Raw genomic sequence first — 20,732 nt, forward strand, 5'->3', positions numbered from 1 at the left:
AACAGGGTGGCCCAGGGCTGCATTTGGCACGTGACCTAAGGAAACTTAGAGATCATCTACTTCAACTGGTTCAGTTTACAAATTCAGAAACAGACCCAGAGAGATTAACTGGCTGGCTTAGTGAGTGGATGATTCAAAATCTAACGCTATGTCAATTATACCAGGTGTTCTAAACTGTAGTCAAGAAGTAGCAGAACAGTCTTGGGAATGGGGATGATGATGATGATAAATAAAAATAGACATGACGGTGGTGGTGATGATAGCAGCTAACATTTTTGAGCACTCATCTAAATTCTAGGTACTCACCTGAATGCTTTATAAGTATCCCCTTGATTATTCCTCACAACAACCCAAAAAGTTAGGTACAATCATCATCTCCATTCAGATCAAAGGAGAGCCTCTCAGGGGCTCATAATCTGTAAATTACAGAGTAGATCCCAACCTAGGCAGTCTGACTTCAGTGCTGGAACTCTTAACCATATGCTGTGCTAAAGACTCAAACATTAGGGGAAGGGAGAGGGAGCAAGTGGGAGCTCAATCCCATCTCTCTCAGGTTCAACTTGGGCTTATCTATTTCCCATTACTACAGATGCAAGGTGTGTATTTGGCTTAGAATTTGACATTATCTGATGCCAATATGAATTCTACATGGTCTCAAGTCAGGTAGAGATCTTGAAGCAATGGTATGTTAGAGTGTAGATGGATTGACTCATGAATTATTGGATTAAACCTGAAGTAAATTCCCCTAAACACAACTTTAGTTTTCATGTATATAAAGGAGTACTTCTGAAAAGAGTAAAACATTCTGCCCTCTCTCTGGTGTGGAAAAACCATTATCACAGCAAAAAAAATAACACTTAAGCCAACAATACTGAATAATTCGTTTCATGTCAACCAAAAAAAGTGAAAGCAATAAATAAACCAAATTTTTCTAGTAATGAGATGCTATTGGTTAGTGAATGTTAATAATATAGATTATAGGATAGTTAGATTTATGACTACGGTCTCCTTCCAACAAGGAAATGAATCTTGTTAATTCTAGAGGCAGAACTACATAGTGGAGCTCTGGAGTTTGGTTACTGAGGTCACATTTCAGTTCTGTCATTCAATTATATACTGTGTGTGTTTAATCAATACTAGTATTAGGCACCCTCAAATTTTAAAAGAATGGTCAAGGATTGATTTCAATATTATCAATTTGTCAATATTTTAATGATCTGCTGAACATCCTCAGGAAAATAAAATAAAAATCCCCAGTACATATAAATTTTATTTGTGAGAAAACAACAATCTGAAATGCTGTGTTATGTCCACACAGAGAATGCTGACTATAAAATTTGTCTTCCAAGGATTAAAAATCATAAGGTTTCCAAAGAAGCATAGCTATTACTCACAAGGATATATATGGTTGCTCAAAAGACTTTATATCCTAAAGTTACATACATTTTTAAGTTATTTGTAGGGAAACAAGTGAAACAAATCAATCTGATTTGTGAAAAGTCAGAATTTCTTGTGTGAAACATTGAAATTCAAAGAAAAGATCAAAAAAAGAACATAGAGACACACAGTGAAAAACAGGTTAGTGACTAGAATATCAAAACATTAAAATGTCAAAAAATAATCAAAACAAGCAAATAACAAGGTTAAAACTAACAGGCTGCCTTTGTCGGAATCTAGTTACAGAGTTTTAAAGAAGCATATCTATTGATATAAATCACAAAATGGCAACTCACAGGTCAAATCGTTTGCTAGCAGAGCTTTTTTTTTTTTAAATCGTTACAAAATCACGTATTTTTTTCAGAACCCTGTTTTTTCTGTGTTTCTTAAAAGAAAAAAAACAGCATAGCAATGAGCTGGAGCTCAGTAATTGATCTTCTCAATTGTATAAGTCTTTCTAGTTTGCCACCAGTTTTACTCATCTTATTTTTACTCATTGACATCGGGTTGGCCAAGAAGTTCGTTCGGGTTTTTCGAACGTACCGTTATGGAAAAACCTGAACATTTTGGCCAACGCACTACATTACCAGCCTGCCCCCTGTAGTCAAGTGAGTTCATAAGCCCTTATGCACCATCAAACTAACTCAAGTCATGAAAGTGATCAAGTGCAGAAAGGACTGCAAGACTGGGGATCATCAGGGAGCTTCATTTGTTCAATCACTCATTCGTTCATTCAACAAATACATGCTGATTTCAAAAGTGCCAGATACTGAGCTCAAATCAGCATATAAGTATTTGGGATTTCTTTGCATCAAGATAATAGGCAGTCATAGATCTGGATGTGTACCAAGACGTATGTGATAGAGCTGAGGACAAAACAATGGTGAATTTTAGGAAATGAAATAAGAAATTCTAAAAAGTGCTAACAATTCGCTAATAATTGCAAGGGTCTCAAAGGACGAGGATTCTAAAGAAGGAAGGGGTGGTCAAGAGTGTAAAACTATGGCTGACCAGTGATGTTAAATGAAGACAGAAAAGAAAGACAATTCTATGATGTAAGTAGCAAATCCCTGGTGACGTTTAAGAGGGCACACATAGAGTAGGCTGATAAAGCCAGGTTGAGTGGTGAGAAGATAAGCATAAAGGGCATGAGAAAGAGGGATGGAGGTAGGTTGGGGGGGTAGGTATGATGGAAAATGGTGAGGGTGGGGTGAAGAGAAGGCCAGTGAAGAGGACTGAATATGTGCAAAAGAGAGATTTGGCACCAGACAGTTCACAAGAATAACCATATGCTAGAATGAATTCAATCTAGACGTAATACCATTAACTTAAATTTTGATATCAGAGCAACATTTAGAAACTTTTCTGTAAACCATATTCCCAAGTTCACTTCCTGAGACACATTCTGGGAAGGTGTTTTCACTCTAAACCTTTCTTTAGTTAGCACCAAAATTCACTGACAATAAGCTACAAAAGAAAATCTGTCAATTCTCAATTATGTTTTATTTTCTGGTGTTCCACTTGTGATCTCAATCAGAAATGACTGAAATGTTTCTGGTTCTTTGGCTCTGCTGGAAATGACATTTTCCACAGAGGCATCTAATCTTGGACCAATGAAATCAGGTGATATTATTTTCCAGAATCCTCTACATATATAATAATCAAGAGAAAGACAGATTAAAGTACAAATGGTATGTAAAATGCCTTTTGAGCCCATCCACAGTGAATCTGGATGTGATTTACCTTCACTTGCACCTCCTCTTCCACCTCCACTACCGTAGCTAGTGACGAAAACCACCACCCAGAGGTGAATCCCAGAAAGGCTTCATTGCCTTTTGACGTACTGTTTGTACAATCAGGTTTAGAGATGTCAAAATTCTCAACCAATCATCTTCCTGTCATTCCGAGTAAAACTGTCGTACAAAATAAGCTTAGCAGAGACTTCTCCCTCTCTTTTAGAGTCTTTATAGAGATTATAATTAAGGAGAATTTTCCCTATTGATATAAAATTATATAAAATGATTGATTACAGATGTTAACCGCTCAATTCCATAGCCTACCCAAATAGATTCTAAGTCCAGCTGGAAATAAATAAAATTGATCGTCAAGGGTCTGTGTCAGACAGTAGAATAAGCACTAAACACACTATTGTGCTAGAAGCTCAATATGTAAGACAAATTTATGTAGCATTCAACCAAAATCTTTGTGACATGTGATCTACTTACCCCTGCAAGGCTTTCTCTCCAAACCAATCTCCTTTTCCTAAGGTTCTAAGAAAGACTGGGTCTTCGCTTGGCGAGTCTTCACGAGTGACATTTACCTAGAAAGAGAAACAATGAAAGCCTGTATCCACTGCATACACACTGGATGATCAAATAAACACTGGTTACTGATGTTCGTTCCATTTCTTATTTCTTCTTTTTTTAAAACTTATTTTCATGAAGAGAAAAAGTACATTACCACTAAAGGGGCCAAAGAATAATATCGCAACTTCACATGCACCCCAAGAAGTAATCTCCATGTATTTTGTTATACTTTCAAGTTGTTGTCCAGAAATAATTAATTATTCAGAAATTTGAATTGCACTCAAATCTTCAATTCTATTTCCATTTCCAACTTTCTATGAGGCAATCACTGTGATGGATTTAGAGAGTGTTCCTCCAGTCTTTATGTGTTTATATGCATGTGTTTTAAAAATATATGAAAAGCATAATACAATATGAATCATTCTGTGACTTACATTTTTTCTCTTAACATTATTTTAATTATTTATTCCATGCTATCATATATAAATCTAGTTCATTCGTTTTAATGTTTTAGTGTCTTCTTCCATCCTATATTTATTTATCAATTTCCTTGCAGATGGACGTTTATATTGTCTCCATTTCTTGGCTTCGCTTAATTTAACATCTTTCTATACACCTCTCTACATGTACATCCCAGTTTTCCTAGGACACGCCTATCTCTTTGCCAAGAAGAATCCAGCCTTCATTCAAAGGCCAGTCACATTTCCATGAAGACTTCCTGCAGGTCTCTACCTGACTACTGTCTTCATGATCCATATGTTTCATTCAGCAGGATTTCTTTTTTTGAAGATATATAAATTACATATGTGTCTTTATTTTACCATAATGAATAGTATGCTCTTCAAATAAATGGGCATTTCTTTGATATTCTCTGTAATTTATAGTGAGTACTCAATAAAGAGTAGTAAATTGCATGAACAGAAAAGCTTCATTACTAACAAGATATCTCCGCCCATATAGGACTTGGGAGTTGGGTGACAGTCCATTGAAAGCAAGTAATAATGTATTTGTTGAATGAATGAAGACATAAATGTAGTAAATTGTACCTTTGTGTTAATTCACTTCCCCCTAAAGCTCTACAAATATAATACTGGCTACGTGTCATCTAAAAAGTTTAAATAGTTAAAATTCACCTACCTGGAAAATGTAATGAAGTAGAAAAACTAATTTCTTGAGACAATGCCAGACACTTAAACACATTTAAAAATACGATGCTTCAGGTTTCTGAATTTAGAGACTGGATGTCAAAGACCAGAATTTTTATAAGTATTAAAAAGGTCTATGCAAGGTAGAGGGAATTCAATTTTTTTTTTTTTAAACATCTTTATTGAAGTATAATTGCCTTACAATGGTGTGTTAGCTTCTGCTTTATAACAAAGTGAATCAGTTATACATATACAATATGTTCCCATTTCTCTTCCCTCTTGCATCTCCCTCCCTCCCACCCTCCCCATCCCACCCCTCTAGGTGGTCACAAAGCACCGAGCTAATATCCCTGTGCTATGCGGCTGCTTCCCACTAGCTATCTATTTTACATTTGGTAGTGGATATATGTCCATGACACTCTCTTACCCTGTCACATCTCACCCCACCCCCTCCCCATATCCTCAAGTCCATTCTCTAGTAGGTCTGTGTCTTTATTCCCGTCTTGCCACTAGGTTCTTCATGGCCTTTTTTTTTTTTTTCCTTAGATTCCGTATATATGTGTTAGCATACTGTATTTCTTTTTCTCTTTCTGACTTACTTCACTCTGTATGACAGACTCTAACTCCATCCACCTCATTACAAATACCTCCATTTCTTTGTATAGCTGAGTAATATTCCATTGTATATATGTGCCACATCTTCTTTATCCATTCATCTGTCGATGGACATTTAGGTTGCTTCCATGTCCTGGCTATTGTAAATAGAGCTGCAATGAACATTTTGGTACATGACTCTTTTTGACCTATGGTTTTCTCAGGGTATATGCCCAGTAGTGGGATTGCTGGGTCGTATGGTAGTTCTATTTGTAGTTTTTTAAGGAACCTCCATACTGTTCTCCATAGTGGCTGTATCAATTTACATTCCCACCAACAGTGCAAGAGTGTTCCCTTTCCTCCACACCCTCTCCAGCATTTATTGTTTCTAGATTTTTTGATGATGGCCATTCTGACCGGTGTGAGATGATATCTCATTGTAGTTTTGATTTGCATTTCTCTAATGATTAACGATGTTGAGCATTCTTTCATGTGTCTGTAGGTCATCTGTATATCTTCTTTGGAGAAATGTCTACTTAGGTCTTCTGCCCATTTTTGGATTGGGTTGTTCGTTTTTTTGTTATTGAGCTGCATGAGCTGCTTGTAAATCTTGGCGATTAATCCTTTGTCAGTTGCTTCATTTGTCAATATTTTCTCCCATTCTGATGGTTGTCTTTTGGTCTTGTTTATGGTTTCCTTTGCTGTGCAAAAGCTTTTAAGTTTCATTAGGTCCCATTTGTTTATTTGTGTTCTTATTTCCATTTCTCTGGGAGCTGGGTCAAAAAGAATCTTGCTGTGATGTATGTCATAGAGTGTTCTGCCTATGTTTTCCTCTAAGAGTTTGATAGTGTCTGGTCTTACACTTAGGTCTTTAATCCATTTTGAGTTTATTTTTGTGCATGGTGTCAGGGAGTGTTCTAATTTCATACTTTTACATGTACCTGTCCAATTTTCCCAGCACCACTTATTGAAGAGGCTGTCTTTTCTCCACTGTATATGCTTGCCTCCTTTATCAAAGATAAGGTGACCATATGTGTGTGGGTTTATCTCTGGGCTTTCTATCCTGTTCCATTGATCAATATTTCTGTTTTTGTGCCAGTACCAAACTGTCTTGATTACTGAAGCTTTGTAATATAGTCTGAAGTCAGGGAGCCTGATTCCCCCAGCTCCATTTTTCGTTCTCAAGATTGCTTTGGCTATTCGGGGTCTTTTGTGTTTCCATACAAATTGTGAAATTTTTTGTTCTAGTTCTGTGAAAAATGCCAGTGGTAGTTTGATAGGGATTGCATTGAATCTGTAGATTGCTTTGCGTAGTAGAGTCATTTTCACAATGTTAATTCTTCCAATCCAGGAACATGGTATATCTCTCCATCTATTTGTATCATCTTTAATTTCTTTCATCAGTGTCTTATAATTTTCTGCATACAGGTCTTTTGTCTCCTTAGGTAGGTTTATTCCTAGATATTTTATTCTTTTTGTTGCAATGGTAAACGGGAGTGTTTTCTTAATTTCACTTTCAGATTTTTCGTCATTAGTGTATAGAAATGCAAGAGATTTCTGTGCATTAATTTTGTATCCTGCTACTTTACCAAATTCATTGATTAGCTCTAGTAGTTTCCTGGTAGCATCTTTAGGATTCTCTATGTATAGTATCATGTCATCTGCAAATAGTGACAGCTTTACTTCTTCTTTTCCGATTTGGATTCCTTTTATTTCTTTGTCTTCTCTGATTGCTGTGGCTAACACTTCCAAAACTATGTTGAATAATAGTGGTGAGAGTGGACAACCTTGTCTTGTTCCTGATCTTAGTGGAAATGGTTTCAGTTTTTCACCATTGAGGACAATGTTGGCTGTGGGTTTGTCATATATGGCCTTTATTATGTTGAGGAAAGTTCCCTCTATGCCTACTTTCTGCAGGGCTTTTATCATAAATGGGTGTTGAATTTTGTCGAAAGCTTTCTCTGCATCTATTGAGATGATCATACGGTTTTTCTCCTTTAATTTGTTAATATGGTGTATCACATTGATTGATTTGCGTATATTGAAGAATCCTTGCATTCCTGGGATAAACCCCACTTGATCATGGTGTATGATCCCTTTAATGTGCTGTTGGATTCTGTTTGTTAGTATTTTGTTGAGGATTTTTGCATCTATGTTCATCAGTGATATTGGCCTGTAGTTTTCTTTGTGACATCTTTGTCTGGTTTTGGTATCAGGGTGATGGTGGCCTCGTAGAATGAGTTTGGGAGTGTTCCTCCCTCTGCAATATTTTGGAAGAGTTTGAGAAGGATAGGTGTTAGCTCTTCTCTAAATGTTTGATAGAATTCACCTGTGAAGCCATCTGGTCCTGGGCTTTTGTTTGTTGGAAGGTTTTTAATCACAGTTTCAATTTCAGTGCTTGTGATTGGTCTGTTCATATTTTCTATTTCTTCCTGGTTCAGTCTCGGCAGTTTGTGCATTTCTAAGAATCTGTCCATTTCTTCCAGGGAATTCAATTATTACTCTCCACTGACCCATTTGATTACTCCTCCGAATGGTGTTTCAAAAGCATGGAAATGAAGTTTTTAACACTTAACCACTGAGCTATATCTGAGAGATACTCATTTGCATACTGATGAGGCTTTTACAGATGTGAATGGAAATACACTAGCCCAGTGATTCTCAAACTGTGTGTGTGTGTGTGTGTGTGTGTGTGTGTGTGTGTGTGTGTGTGGTGGGGAGAGGGGGCGTGCGGTCTTGTTTAAAATAAAGGTTACTGAACTCTTATTCCTGAGGTTTTGATTGAATGGGTTTTGGAAATCTGCATTTCAAAAGATTAATGTGGGTGATTTAGATGCAATCGTTCTACAAACCAACCTTTGACAAACACTGATACACTGTTTCATTTCTGAACCTCAGTTTTCTTATCTGCACAATGAGACAACTCAACAAAATTACTTGTCAGTCCTCCTGGCTGTTAAAAAAAAAAGTCATGGATTAAGGTGTAATATACTATAAATTAAGCTCATTAATTCACATTAGATATAAGGATACATATAACTGTACATTTGCCATTTGGGTATTAAAAAGGATTATAAACCCAAAATGGCAGATTTACACAAGCCATGGAGAAATTTTGGTGGGTTTTGAAATGTTCTTAAAAAATATGTTACTGAAATGCAGTAAGAGACATAAAAAACGGGTCACCTATGGAATAAATCACTTTCTGCTTATATGATAAATATGAGGAAAAATCTGTCTCCTATAGTTCATATATGTGAGAAAACAAGCAGCTCAAAGAGCAAGAATAAAAGTTCTCCTTTACAAAAATCCTCAACAAAATACTCGCAAACAGAATCCAACAGCACATTAAAAGGATCATACACCATGATCAAGTGGGGTTTATCCCAGGAATGCAAGGATTCTTCAATATACGTAAATCAATCAATGTGATACACCATATTAACAAATTGAAGGAGAAAAACCATATGATCATCTCAATAGATGCAGAGAAAGCTTTTGACAAAATTCAACACCCATTTATGATAAAAGCCCTGCAGAAAGTAGGCATAGAGGGAACTTTCTTCAACATAATAAAGGCCATATATGACAAACCCACAGCCAACATTGTCCTCAATGGTGAAAAACTGAAACCATTTCCACTAAGATCAGGAACAAGACAAGGTTGCCCACTCTCACCACTATTATTCAACATAGTTTTGGAAGTGTTAGCCACAGCAATCAGAGAAGACAAAGAAATAAAAGGAATCCAAATCGGAAAAGAAGAAGTAAAGCTGTCACTATTTGCAGATGACATGATACTATACATAGAGAATCCTAAAGATGCTACTAGAAAACTACTGGAGCTAATCAATGAATTTGGTAAAGTAGCAGGATACAAAATTAATGCACAGAAATCTCTTGCATTTCTATACACTAATGATGAAAAATCTGAAAGTGAAATTAAGAAAACACTCCCGTTTACCATTGCAACAAAAAGAATAAAATATCTAGGAATAAACCTACCTAAGGAGACAAAAGACCTGTATGCAGAAAATTATAAGACACTGATGAAAGAAATTAAAGATGATACAAATAGATGGAGAGATATACCATGTTCCTGGATTGGAAGAATTAACATTGTGAAAATGACTCTACTACCCAAAGCAATCTACAGATTCAATGCAATCCCTATCAAACTACCACTGGCATTTTTCACAGAACTAGAACAAAAAATTTCACAATTTGTATGGAAACACAAAAGATCCCGAATAGCCAAAGCAATCTTGAGAACGAAAAATGGAGCTGGGGGAATCAGGCTCCCTGACTTCAGACTATATTACAAAGCTACAGTAATCAAGACAGTTTGGTACTGGCACAAAAACAGAAATATTGATCAATGGAACAGGATAGAAAGCCCAGAGATAAACCCACACACATATGGTCACCTTATCTTTGATAAAGGAGGCAAGCATATACAGTGGAGAAAAGACAGCCTCTTCAATAAGTGGTGCTGGGAAAATTGGACAGGTACATGTAAAAGTATGAAATTAGAACACTCCCTGACACCATGCACAAAAATAAACTCAAAATGGATTAAAGACCTAAGTGTAAGACCAGACACTATCAAACTCTTAGAGGAAAACATAGGCAGAACACTCTATGACATACATCACAGCAAGATTCTTTTTGACCCAGCTCCCAGAGAAATGGAAATAAGAACACAAATAAACAAATGGGACCTAATGAAACTTAAAAGCTTTTGCACAGCAAAGGAAACCATAAACAAGACCAAAAGACAACCATCAGAATGGGAGAAAATATTTGCAAATGAAGCAACTGACAAAGGATTAATCTCCAAGATTTACAAGCAGCTCATGCAGCTCAATAACAAAAAAACGAACAACCCAATCCAAAAATGGGCAGAAGACCTAAATAGACATTTCTCCAAAGAAGATATACAGATGGCCTACAGACACATGAAAGAATGCTCAACATCATTAATCATTAGAGAAATGCAAATCAAAACTACAATGAGATATCATCTCACACCGGTCAAAATGGCCATCATCAAAAAATCTAGAAACAATAAATGCTGGAGAGGGTGTGGAGGAAAGGGAACTCTCTTGCACTGTTGGTGGGAATGTAAATTGATACAGCCACTATGGAGAACAGTATGGAGGTTCCTTAAAAAACTACAAATAGAACTACCATACGATCCAGCAATCCCACTACTGGGCATATACCCTGAGAAAACCATAGTTCAAAAAGAGTCATGTACCACAATGTTCATTGCAGCTCTATTTACAATAGCCAGGACATGGAAGCAACCTAAATGTCCATCGACAGATGAATGGATAAAGAAGATGTGGCACATATATACAATGGAATATTACTCAGCCATAAAAAGAAATGAAATGGAGGTATTTGTAATGAGGTGGATGGAGTTAGAGTCTGTCATACAGAGTGAAGTAAGTCAGAAAGAGAAAAACAAATACAGTATGCTAACACATATATACGGAATCTAAGGAAAAAAAAAAAAAAGGCCATGAAGAACCTAGTGGCAAGACGGGAATAAAGACACAGACCTACTAGAGAATGGACTTGAGGATATGGGGAGGGGGTGGGGTGAGATGTGACAGGGTGAGAGAGTGTCATGGACATATATACACTACCAAATGTAAAATAGATAGCTAGTGGGAAGCAGCCGCATAGCACAGGGAGATCAGCTCGGTGCTTTGTGACCACCTAGAGGGGTGGGATGGGGAGGGTGGGAGGGAGGGAGATGCAAGAGGGAAGAGATATGGGAACATATTGTATATGTATAACTGATTAACTTTGTTATAAAGCAGAAGCTAACACACCATTGTAAGGCAATTATAGTTCAATAAAGATGTTTAAAAAAAAAAAAAGTGTAGGTAATAAAAACATGAAATAAGATAGCATTAGTAAGTCCTATTAAAACTATGATTGTAATAAATGTAAATGACTTAAACTTTGTTAATTAAAAGACAAAGGATCTCAAACTGAAAAAAAAAAAAATACCTAGAAACAAATGACAATGAAAACATGACAACCCAAATCCTAGGGGATGCAGCGAAAGCAGTTCTAAGAGGGAAGTTTATAGCAATACAATCCTATCTCAAGAAACAAGAAACATCTCACATAAACAACCTAACCTTACACCTAAAACAATTAGAGAAAGAAGAACAAAAAACCCTGCAAAGTTAGCAGAAATACAAAGGATCATGAGAGATTACTACAAGAAACTATATGCCAATAAAATTAACAACCAGGAAGAAATGGACAAATTCTTGGAAAAGAATTTGGGAGGGAGACACAAGATGGAGGAGATAGGGGGACATATGTATATGTATAGCTGATTCACTTTGTTATAAAGCAGAAACTAACACACAATTGTAAAGCAATTATACTCCAATAAAAATGTTATAAAAAAAAAAAAAAAGTTCTCCTTTAAAGTTGTAGTTTCCACAGTTTTTCTTTATATATATAATGAATCATTCTAAATACGCACAGACATCAGTCATGAACATTTGCATCTTTAATTCTAAAAAAAAATTCAAGATAGAAAAAGTTATATATACAGATATAGCTTCTCTAACCTTGACCTGTATACGTAGTCTTTTCATCTAAACCATAAAGTACTTTATGATCCACAATGCTGTGCAAGGGAACTAGCTATGGAGCCTTAAAGGTAATATTTAGTCTATTTGAACCCATTACCCCACCACCTTGCCCGAAAACTGGGAGGGATATCTCATATGGATGTACTTGTGTGCTGTGTGTGAATTAAATGAGAACATCAATGAAAAGCATCCTCTTAATTTTGAGTGCCCCCCAAACTTGGGTCTTTTTTTCCTTATTTTCCCCTTTATTCCATTTCTCTCACTTCCTACTTCAGAAATTCCATGCATTTGATTGCAATTATCCCAAATCTCTACCATTGCTCTTGTTGCCATAAAATGCTATTTAGAGCTTTAACTACTTTTAGTTCCAGGTAGATAAAAGAGAAGGTGTTTATTTTTATAATTCTTTTACTTGTCTTTATATTAATTTTTCTATAAGATATATGCATGGTATTGTAATTTTAAGATTTGGAACTATTTTTTAAATTTTATATATATATATATATATATATATATATATATAATTTTTAAAATTAAGAATCAAAATAGAAATTAGATATTTTAAATGGGACACATAAAATTAATCTTTAATACCAAAATCTTCAATAAACAATATCAATGTGCTCAACCAACATGTTTAACTGAAAACAATTCAAAAACAAAATAAAATGTTTTAGTATAGATTCAACAGGTTTTATAAGCAAAGCAATGTTTGTTGTAAAGAAACATGGAAAATCAGAGATTTGTGGGGCAGACCCAGCTGGAGAAAAGGGTTGTCAGGTAAGCATTTTCCTACCTGTGTAGTTAACAGATTATAAAAATGAGGAGTTCCCAAATCAAAGCATCTCCGTTTTCAAACAATGTTCTACACACATTGCTCAAAAATTGGTCCTGTTATTCCAAAAACAAAAAACAAAAAAATGTTCCCTAATGTAGAAAAACACTTTTCGGAGCTGTATCTGATAATTTGGGTCATGTACAGGTAAAGAATATTTTTCTGAGCTTGACGTTTGCCTGCATTCCTTTAGTCATTAGTTAAAGTCAGTGTGGCTCAGACCTATGACTCCCCTGAGTCTGGTTTGACAACTGAACCTTTTGTGCAACACAGGAATGAATTAGAATCTCTTTCACCATGTGTCCACTACCGTCCCCCAAAACATCTCTGGTGAATCTTATGTTCGTGATTCTCTTTCTGGTACTTCTACTTTAATGAGTGTGTGTACATGCACTCACATGCACCTCATTCCATGCATAAATACCATATATTTTCCTGGTTTTAAACTTTATATAAATAATATCATGCCACACATATCCTTCAACTTGTTTCTTTTGATCAGCATTGTACTTGAAATTTATCCAATTCATCCATGTTAATATATGTAGCTGTAGTTCATTTCCTGTTTGTATACTATGTCATTATATGAATATTCTATAGTTCATTGATTCTTCTCTATATGTAAATGTGGGCTTCCTCCAGGTTTATTGTTGTTATATATTAGTCTGTTGTGCTATTAACAACATTACTTATGAACATTTTTGCATGTTTTGTGGTGTCCATGGGTAAGTGTTTCACTAGGATCAAAACTTACGAATGAAAACCAAGGTTATAAAGTATACGCATCTTCAATTTTACTAGGTATTGACTCAGTATTGGTACAAAGTTGTCACACCAAGTTATATTTCTACCATCGGTGGATGAAAGTTCATATTGTACTATATTGCCATCAACACTTGATAGTGTCAGACTTTGATTTTGTGCCAAAAAGGTCAATATTATATGGCATTTCTCTGATTATTAATAAAAGTAGGGTATTTTTCATATTATTTTATGGGCCAGTTGTATTTCTTTTTTGTGATTTTTTTGCCTATTTTTCTATTGAATTAATTGTCATTTTTTTTATTGATTCACAAGACAGTAGTTTAGCTTTTCACTGTATTTATGTCTTGCCAAAGCTATTAATTTCAATGTAATCATATTTAACCACATTATCCCTTATTGTTTGTACTTTAGAATTCTCATTTAATAAATTTTTTCCTATCCCAACATGACAGAAGTATTCTCCTAATTGTCTTTTGATTTTTTTTTCTAATTTTTTCTTTTGCATTTAGGTCTGGAATTGACCTTATTTGTACAGTGTGAGGTCAGGATCCAATTTCATATATCTACCTATGGATAACTAATTGTTTTGGAATATGTATTGCCCATGCTCTCCTAACTCAAGTTTCCATAGATCTTGAACCTTTATTTGAGCTCACTGTTCTCTTATTCTGATATATTTATCTAGTTCTTAGTAGAATTAAGACATTTTCTTCTATACCTTATAATAAGTCTTTATATCTACTGAAGTAATTCTCCCCAATATATTCTTCTTCCTTTCAAATGTTTTAGCCATTTTTGTCTTTTGCTCTTCATTCTAGTGTCCTTTTTTCTTTTCACTTAAAAATATCTTATTCTTATACAATTTTTGAAGGTTACTTTCCATTTACAGTTATTACAAAATACTGGCTATATTCCCTGTGCTGTACAATACATCCTTCAGCCTATCTTACACCCAATGGTTTGTACCTCCCACTCCCCCACACCTACATTGCCCACCCTCCACTTGTAACTACTAGTTTGTTCTCTATATCTGCGAGTCCTCTTCTTTTTTGTTATATTCACTAGTTTATTGTATTTTTTAGATTCCACATATGATATCTTACAGTATTTATCTTTGTTCTGCTTATGGCAAAATTTCGTTCTTTTTCATGGCTGAGTGGTATTCCATTGTGTGTGTGTGTGTGTGTGCGCACATGTGTGTGTATACATAAATATATATATATATACACACACAATACATCTTCTTTATCCATTCATCTGTTGATGAACACTTAGGGTGTTTACATGTCTTGGCAATTATAAGTAATTCTGCTATGAACATTGGGGTGCATGTATCTTTTTGAATTAGTGTTTTGGTTTTTTCGGATATATACCCAGGAGTAGAATTGCTGTCATATGGTAGTTCTATTTTTAATTTTCTGAACCTCCATACTGTTTTCCACAGTGGTTGCACCAATTTACACTCCAACCAATAGTGTACAAGGGCTCCCTTTTTTCCTTGCGAGCATTTGTTATTTGTAGACATTTTGATAATAGCCATTCTGACAGGATGTGGCTACTGAGAAGCTGAATATTTTGGTTAATTTAATTTAGTTAATTTTAATTTAGTGACTTGAGACTAATGGCTACCACGTTAGGTTGTGAAGATATAGAATAGTTCCATCAACAGAGGAAAAAGTACTGAACGACGCTGATCTAGCTAAGCTTATATTAATTTTAATAATTTATCTGTCTACATAAAAAACTCAAGCTAAAATTATACCACCTGTAAATAATTACTGTTTATTTCTTCATTTCCAAACATTATATCTTTTTCTTGACTTACTGCAATGGTTGGGGTGTTTAGTTACACGGTGAACAGAAGTGGGGATAATGTGCATGTTCGTTCTTGAAATGAAATTATTCATGTTTCACTCTGATATTATATATTTCATATATATATATATATATATATATATATATATATATATATATATACATACACACATATATATATATGTCACACACAAACAAAATTTCCATAAGAGCATACTTCCCATATTCAGCAACACTGAATATTGTGTTAAGCCCATTTGTTTAACCAACATGCTTAAGCCCTTGTTAATTCTAAGCAAAGCCATGTGGTTTTAAGTGGCATTTAATGAACAAGAATTTTTGAAATACTTTTTTCTAATGGTAGCATACAAGATAAGTTAAATAGAATCAGAAAATCAAAATGCTTTTCAATTATTATTGAAACTCTGAAATTGTATCGACCAATCCTGTTCAATTTTGGTTCCACTTACTTATGGAGAGTTTTTTTTTTTTTTTTTTTTGATGCAACACAACTAGAGGGACATAGGCATAAAGTTTTATCAGAGGTATTTTTCTTGCTCAATTATGAATCCTTGCGTGCATATGGTTCACTGTTGGGGGGGACAAGTCAGGTTTCCAGGCAAGTGGAACAGACTGATTAAAGTAAAAAGAACTAACTCAGCTTCTACCTGAGGCAGAACCAGGTACTCTAGACATCACTGAAGCATCTGCCCAAGTTTTAGAAAAATCAGTTTGTATAGGTTTAATGGGGAAAAAAACAAATATTTCCAAGCTTATTTTATAATGTTTTTCTCTTTGTGTGAATGTGCTTTATAGAAAAATAAAAACTGTTTTACTCTCAAATAAATGAACTTGAACAAGAGGAAATCCATTTGTAGTTGTACAGCCCCTGTTGTGTGTCTCTGTCTCACATTTTCTAAGGAAAAGCCAGGTTGGGGGTAACAAAGAAAATATCTTTGTCAGAGTTATCCTTTATAAATTCGTAAATGTACATGAAAACAAGGTGACATCTGTACACCTAGAACAACACACATAATTTTAGAATATTTCAATTCTACAACTTATTTCCCTGCTCACCTGAACCTACTCTCATTCTCTTATCATTTTCTATTGCTTCCTATTGGGACTGAAGTGTGTTCACCTTCTGCTTCTTAAAACTTAATGTAGTAACTCCAATACATTAATATTAGAATTCATATAATTAACATACTAAATAAATCATATATTATTATATAATTAGTATAATTAAGAATCATGGCAGCTAAGTTGTATGACCTGAAAAAGAAGGTTAAGAAAAATCTATGCCTGGTTTAAAAACAAAAATCTTGGATGTGTCCAAAAATTCCAATATATTCTTACTACTTCTCTCCCAGAATCCCTACAGTGGTCTGAAATACTGCCAAGGGAATCAGTTCCTCTGGTGTAATACCCATGCTATTTCTATGTATACATATTACAAAACTCATAAAATAGCACCACTAATGCACCTGTCTTCAGCTGAAACTAGTTACAAACCACAACTTCTTTTAGGCAGTGCTGGAATTTGCAGTAGTTTGGTAGTCACAAAAGCCTGTCAGAAATTTCATCTTAATGGATAAACATATCATTCCATGAGAGCAAAGAATTAGCAATATAATATAAAAAAAAAAATCTAGGATTGCCAGGGCAAAAAGTCCCCCTGTGACCAATCAAATAATTTACATCCATGAGGATTTTCAGTTTTCCCTGATTCTTCCATCGATATTAAGAACAAAGCAATAAATGGTAAGCTCAAACAATTTATATATAAACCTCAAAATCTTAACATTTCTTATCCTCTAACATTGGAAAATACAAGATATAATTTTACCCATAACTGTGGTCAGATGTCATTTCATGTTGCTTTTTAGGAAGCCAGTCCCTGACTTCTATTTCTATCCCAGGCTTTCTGATATCAGTCAAAAGAACAGGTATGAAAAAGTATAAATACTGTTTTCTTCCCTTTAGTGGGATATGCCACCGGTGTAAACATTAACATATGCACATTTAAAATTCACATTAGTCCAAAGAGAATTCTCTAAAATGTGATCCAACAAAATCTATAATCTTTCAACATATCCTGTTCACTGTGGCTCTGTTAATCTCTCTTGCCTATTTTACATGAGCCATAAGGTCAGTCATATTTGTTAAATTAGAAGAAATAAATTTACTTATTTTTTAAAAGTGATAATTATAAAAGTGAAAACTGCCATATAAATACCCTTGTACCTGCATTTCCTTCCCAGTGTTTTACTTTACTTAGTACTTATAACTTCTTTTTAAGGATCACTTACTGTAAAGCAAAATAAGTTCAAATCACATTGCACATAGTGAAATGACACTTAAATGCAATAATGATTTAGGACTTTACTGTTGAAAGGAATTTAAGGTATTTTTAGCAATATAATATTAAAGTATTAATCTACATGTCTTCATTTTCCAATTCTCTCAATTTCATATTTGGGTTTTTTAAATTATTATTTATATTAAACCTTTAAAAATTATGTAAGGAATAAATTATGATTTTTATGTCCCTGTCTACCCTATATTTACCCCTTCCCCTACACTTAACCACTTCTAATAATTTCTTAGTATCCATTAAAGATTTCTTTATGAAGATACAATGAAACATGAATATATTTACTTCCTGATTGGCCTCAGAGTGTTAAATAACTTGCCTAGGGAGTACTAAAACTAGTAAGTTTCATAGCTGGATTCAAACTTGGGCCATCTGATTTCAAAGTCCAGATATTTAATTATTACAATATTACTGCTCCTAACGACTGGATGGATTTTTTTTCCTGTTAAAGACTTTTTAAAGCAACCTTAGTCTTTTCTTTTTTAATTATTATGGAAAATTTTCCATTTATGCAGACATATCAGTGGCATCTAGCATCATGATTATTATACCATAGAACACAGGCTGTTTGCTGGTCTTCAAAGTTATACTTTTTCTTTCTTCTTCCGCATTTTCAGGAAATACATTCTCAAAGATTTCTTTATCAGTTTCAGAAAAGAAAAAACCTCAAACAGCTCAACACCCTGCACATATGCTCCTCCACGGGTTGCTGATGAACCCCAGGCCCCCCTTGTGCATCTCTCTCTCATGCTACCAGGGCTTACCTTTCCTTTGCTGATGATAAAGAAGGTGTCCCCTCTTGCACCTTGCCTGATGATATATTCCCCATTTTCATAGTGGGTCTAAAAAACAGAAACAGGAACAGAACATAACATTAAGAAAGAAGTAATTTACTAAACAGCTCAACCTCTTCAAGTATTAGCTCCTAAGGGACGGAATCACCCTCATGGTGTTTTATCAGAGCTTAGAATCCATCATTATTTAAAAATGAATAATAGTGAACACAATAATTACAAAGAAATCTATCCTCCTCACTTTAAAAACTATTTTGTTAGTGCCATTTTTCTGGGTGATGATATTCATATCTTTAAATTCATTCATTTTAATAGTTGGATCAAAATATTCTTTTCTCCCATCAACTGAGCATGAAATAAAACACAACTGATCATTAAACGTGTCTTTCTGCATTATTTGTCATTCTCATTTGGTTTTAGTATTCCTGTAGTGACAGAAAAAAAAAAAAAAAGGCTGAGGAAGTACTATGGCATGTAGCATTTTTAAAGATCTTCATTTTGAAACGAGGTTGACTTTTGGTGTGGGTTAGATGGCACTAGCTCCTTTTTAAGGCACTGCTTCAGGCTTTAATGCCCTGCTTCAGCAATTTAGGTTTGGCCTTTTCAAACAGAATGTCTTTATTTTATGTACTGAATTCTGGTCCAGCATCTGTGAGCTCATAAACCACCAAACCAGGGGCAAAGTAAGGCAAAGTAAAGCAAGAAGATTATCACAGTCAGTGTGTCAGTGTTCTGATTCGGGCACGGTGACTAGGTACATTCCCAGGGTGAAGACTGCTCCTGCAATGAACAAAAGTAATTGCTATAAGGAGAGGTGGGAGAAAGCATACTGCTGGGTCAGGAGGTATAACAGAAAAATGAGAACTGTGCCATCTGGCCCTATCTTTCTCTGCAGTTTAGCAAGGGAGCCATGTTTTGGGAAAGAAAACATGACTTTGTACACTCCTTAGGAAACAGATTTCATGGTTTGCAAACAATACTCACCAGACCAATGGCTGTGATTTGTCATTATACCTCAACACCCTTAATACTTTATTCACTCTTAAAATTACCTTTCATTAATATTTCATATTAAGAATAGCCATGATTTTCTGGGAATGTAAATTGATACAGCCACTATGGAGAACAGTATGGAGGTTCCTTAAAAAACTAAAATTAGAACTACCATAAGACCCAGCAATCCCACTACTGGGCATATACCCTGAGAAAACCATAATTCAAAAAGAGACATGTACCACAATGTTCATTGCAGCACTATTTACAATAGCCAGGACATGGAAGCAACCTAAGTGTCCATCGACAGACGAATGGATAAAGAAGATGTGTCATATATATACAATGGAATATTACTCAGCCATAAAAAGAAATGAATTGAGTTATTTGTAGTGAGGTGGATGGACCTAGAGTCTGTCATACAGTGAAGTAAGTCAGAAAGAGAAAAACAAATACCATATGCTAACACACATATATGGAATCTAAAAAATAAATGGTTCTGATGAACCTAGAGGCAGGACAGGAATAAAGATACAGACATAGAGAATGGACTTGAGGACACGGGGAGAAGGAAGGGTAAGCTGGGATGAAGTGAGAGAGAAGCATGGACTTATATATACTACCAAGTGTAAAATGGATAGCTAGTGGGAAGCAGCCGCATAGCACAGGGAGATCAGCTCAGTGCTTTGTGACCACCTAGAGGGGTGGGATAGGGAGGGTGGAAGAGAGGCACAAGAGGGAGGGGATATGAGGATATATGTATACTTATAGCTGATTCACTTTATTATACAGCAGAAACTAACACAACATTGTAAAGCAATTATACTCCAATAAAGATGTTAAAAAAAGAATAGCCATGATTTTCTTAATATACCAAGAAAATTAACATACTATCTAATGTTACTTTTTTTTTTTTTTACTCTAAAGTAATGTATTTTCCTAATAACAAGTTTTTTAAGTAAAAAAGTTCCTCATTTCCCTTCCCCAATCTCAACCATTAGATGGTAAATACAGTCTGGTGTGTATCTTTCAAGACTTTTTCCTG

At 34.9% G+C, this 20,732-nt stretch overlaps 1 protein-coding gene across 2 annotated transcripts in view; it reads right to left on the reverse strand.

Annotated features, from left to right (window-relative positions):
* The window catches only part of PRKG1 (protein kinase cGMP-dependent 1), a 1,237,939-nt gene that overhangs the window by 204,382 nt on the left and 1,012,825 nt on the right, over positions 1–20,732 (reverse strand). For both annotated transcript variants that reach the window (XM_082339465.1, XM_082339464.1), the window contains exons 6-7: positions 18,665–18,742; positions 3,663–3,757 (exon numbers count right to left, since the gene is read on the reverse strand). In XM_082339465.1, the coding sequence (XP_082195591.1) occupies positions 3,663–3,757; positions 18,665–18,742 (173 nt within the window). The remainder of the gene's footprint in view (positions 1–3,662; positions 3,758–18,664; positions 18,743–20,732) is intronic.

The sequence above is a fragment of the Balaenoptera borealis genome (assembly GCF_965194805.1).
Source record: "Balaenoptera borealis genome assembly, chromosome: 10".
Lineage (NCBI taxonomy): Eukaryota > Metazoa > Chordata > Mammalia > Artiodactyla > Balaenopteridae > Balaenoptera > Balaenoptera borealis.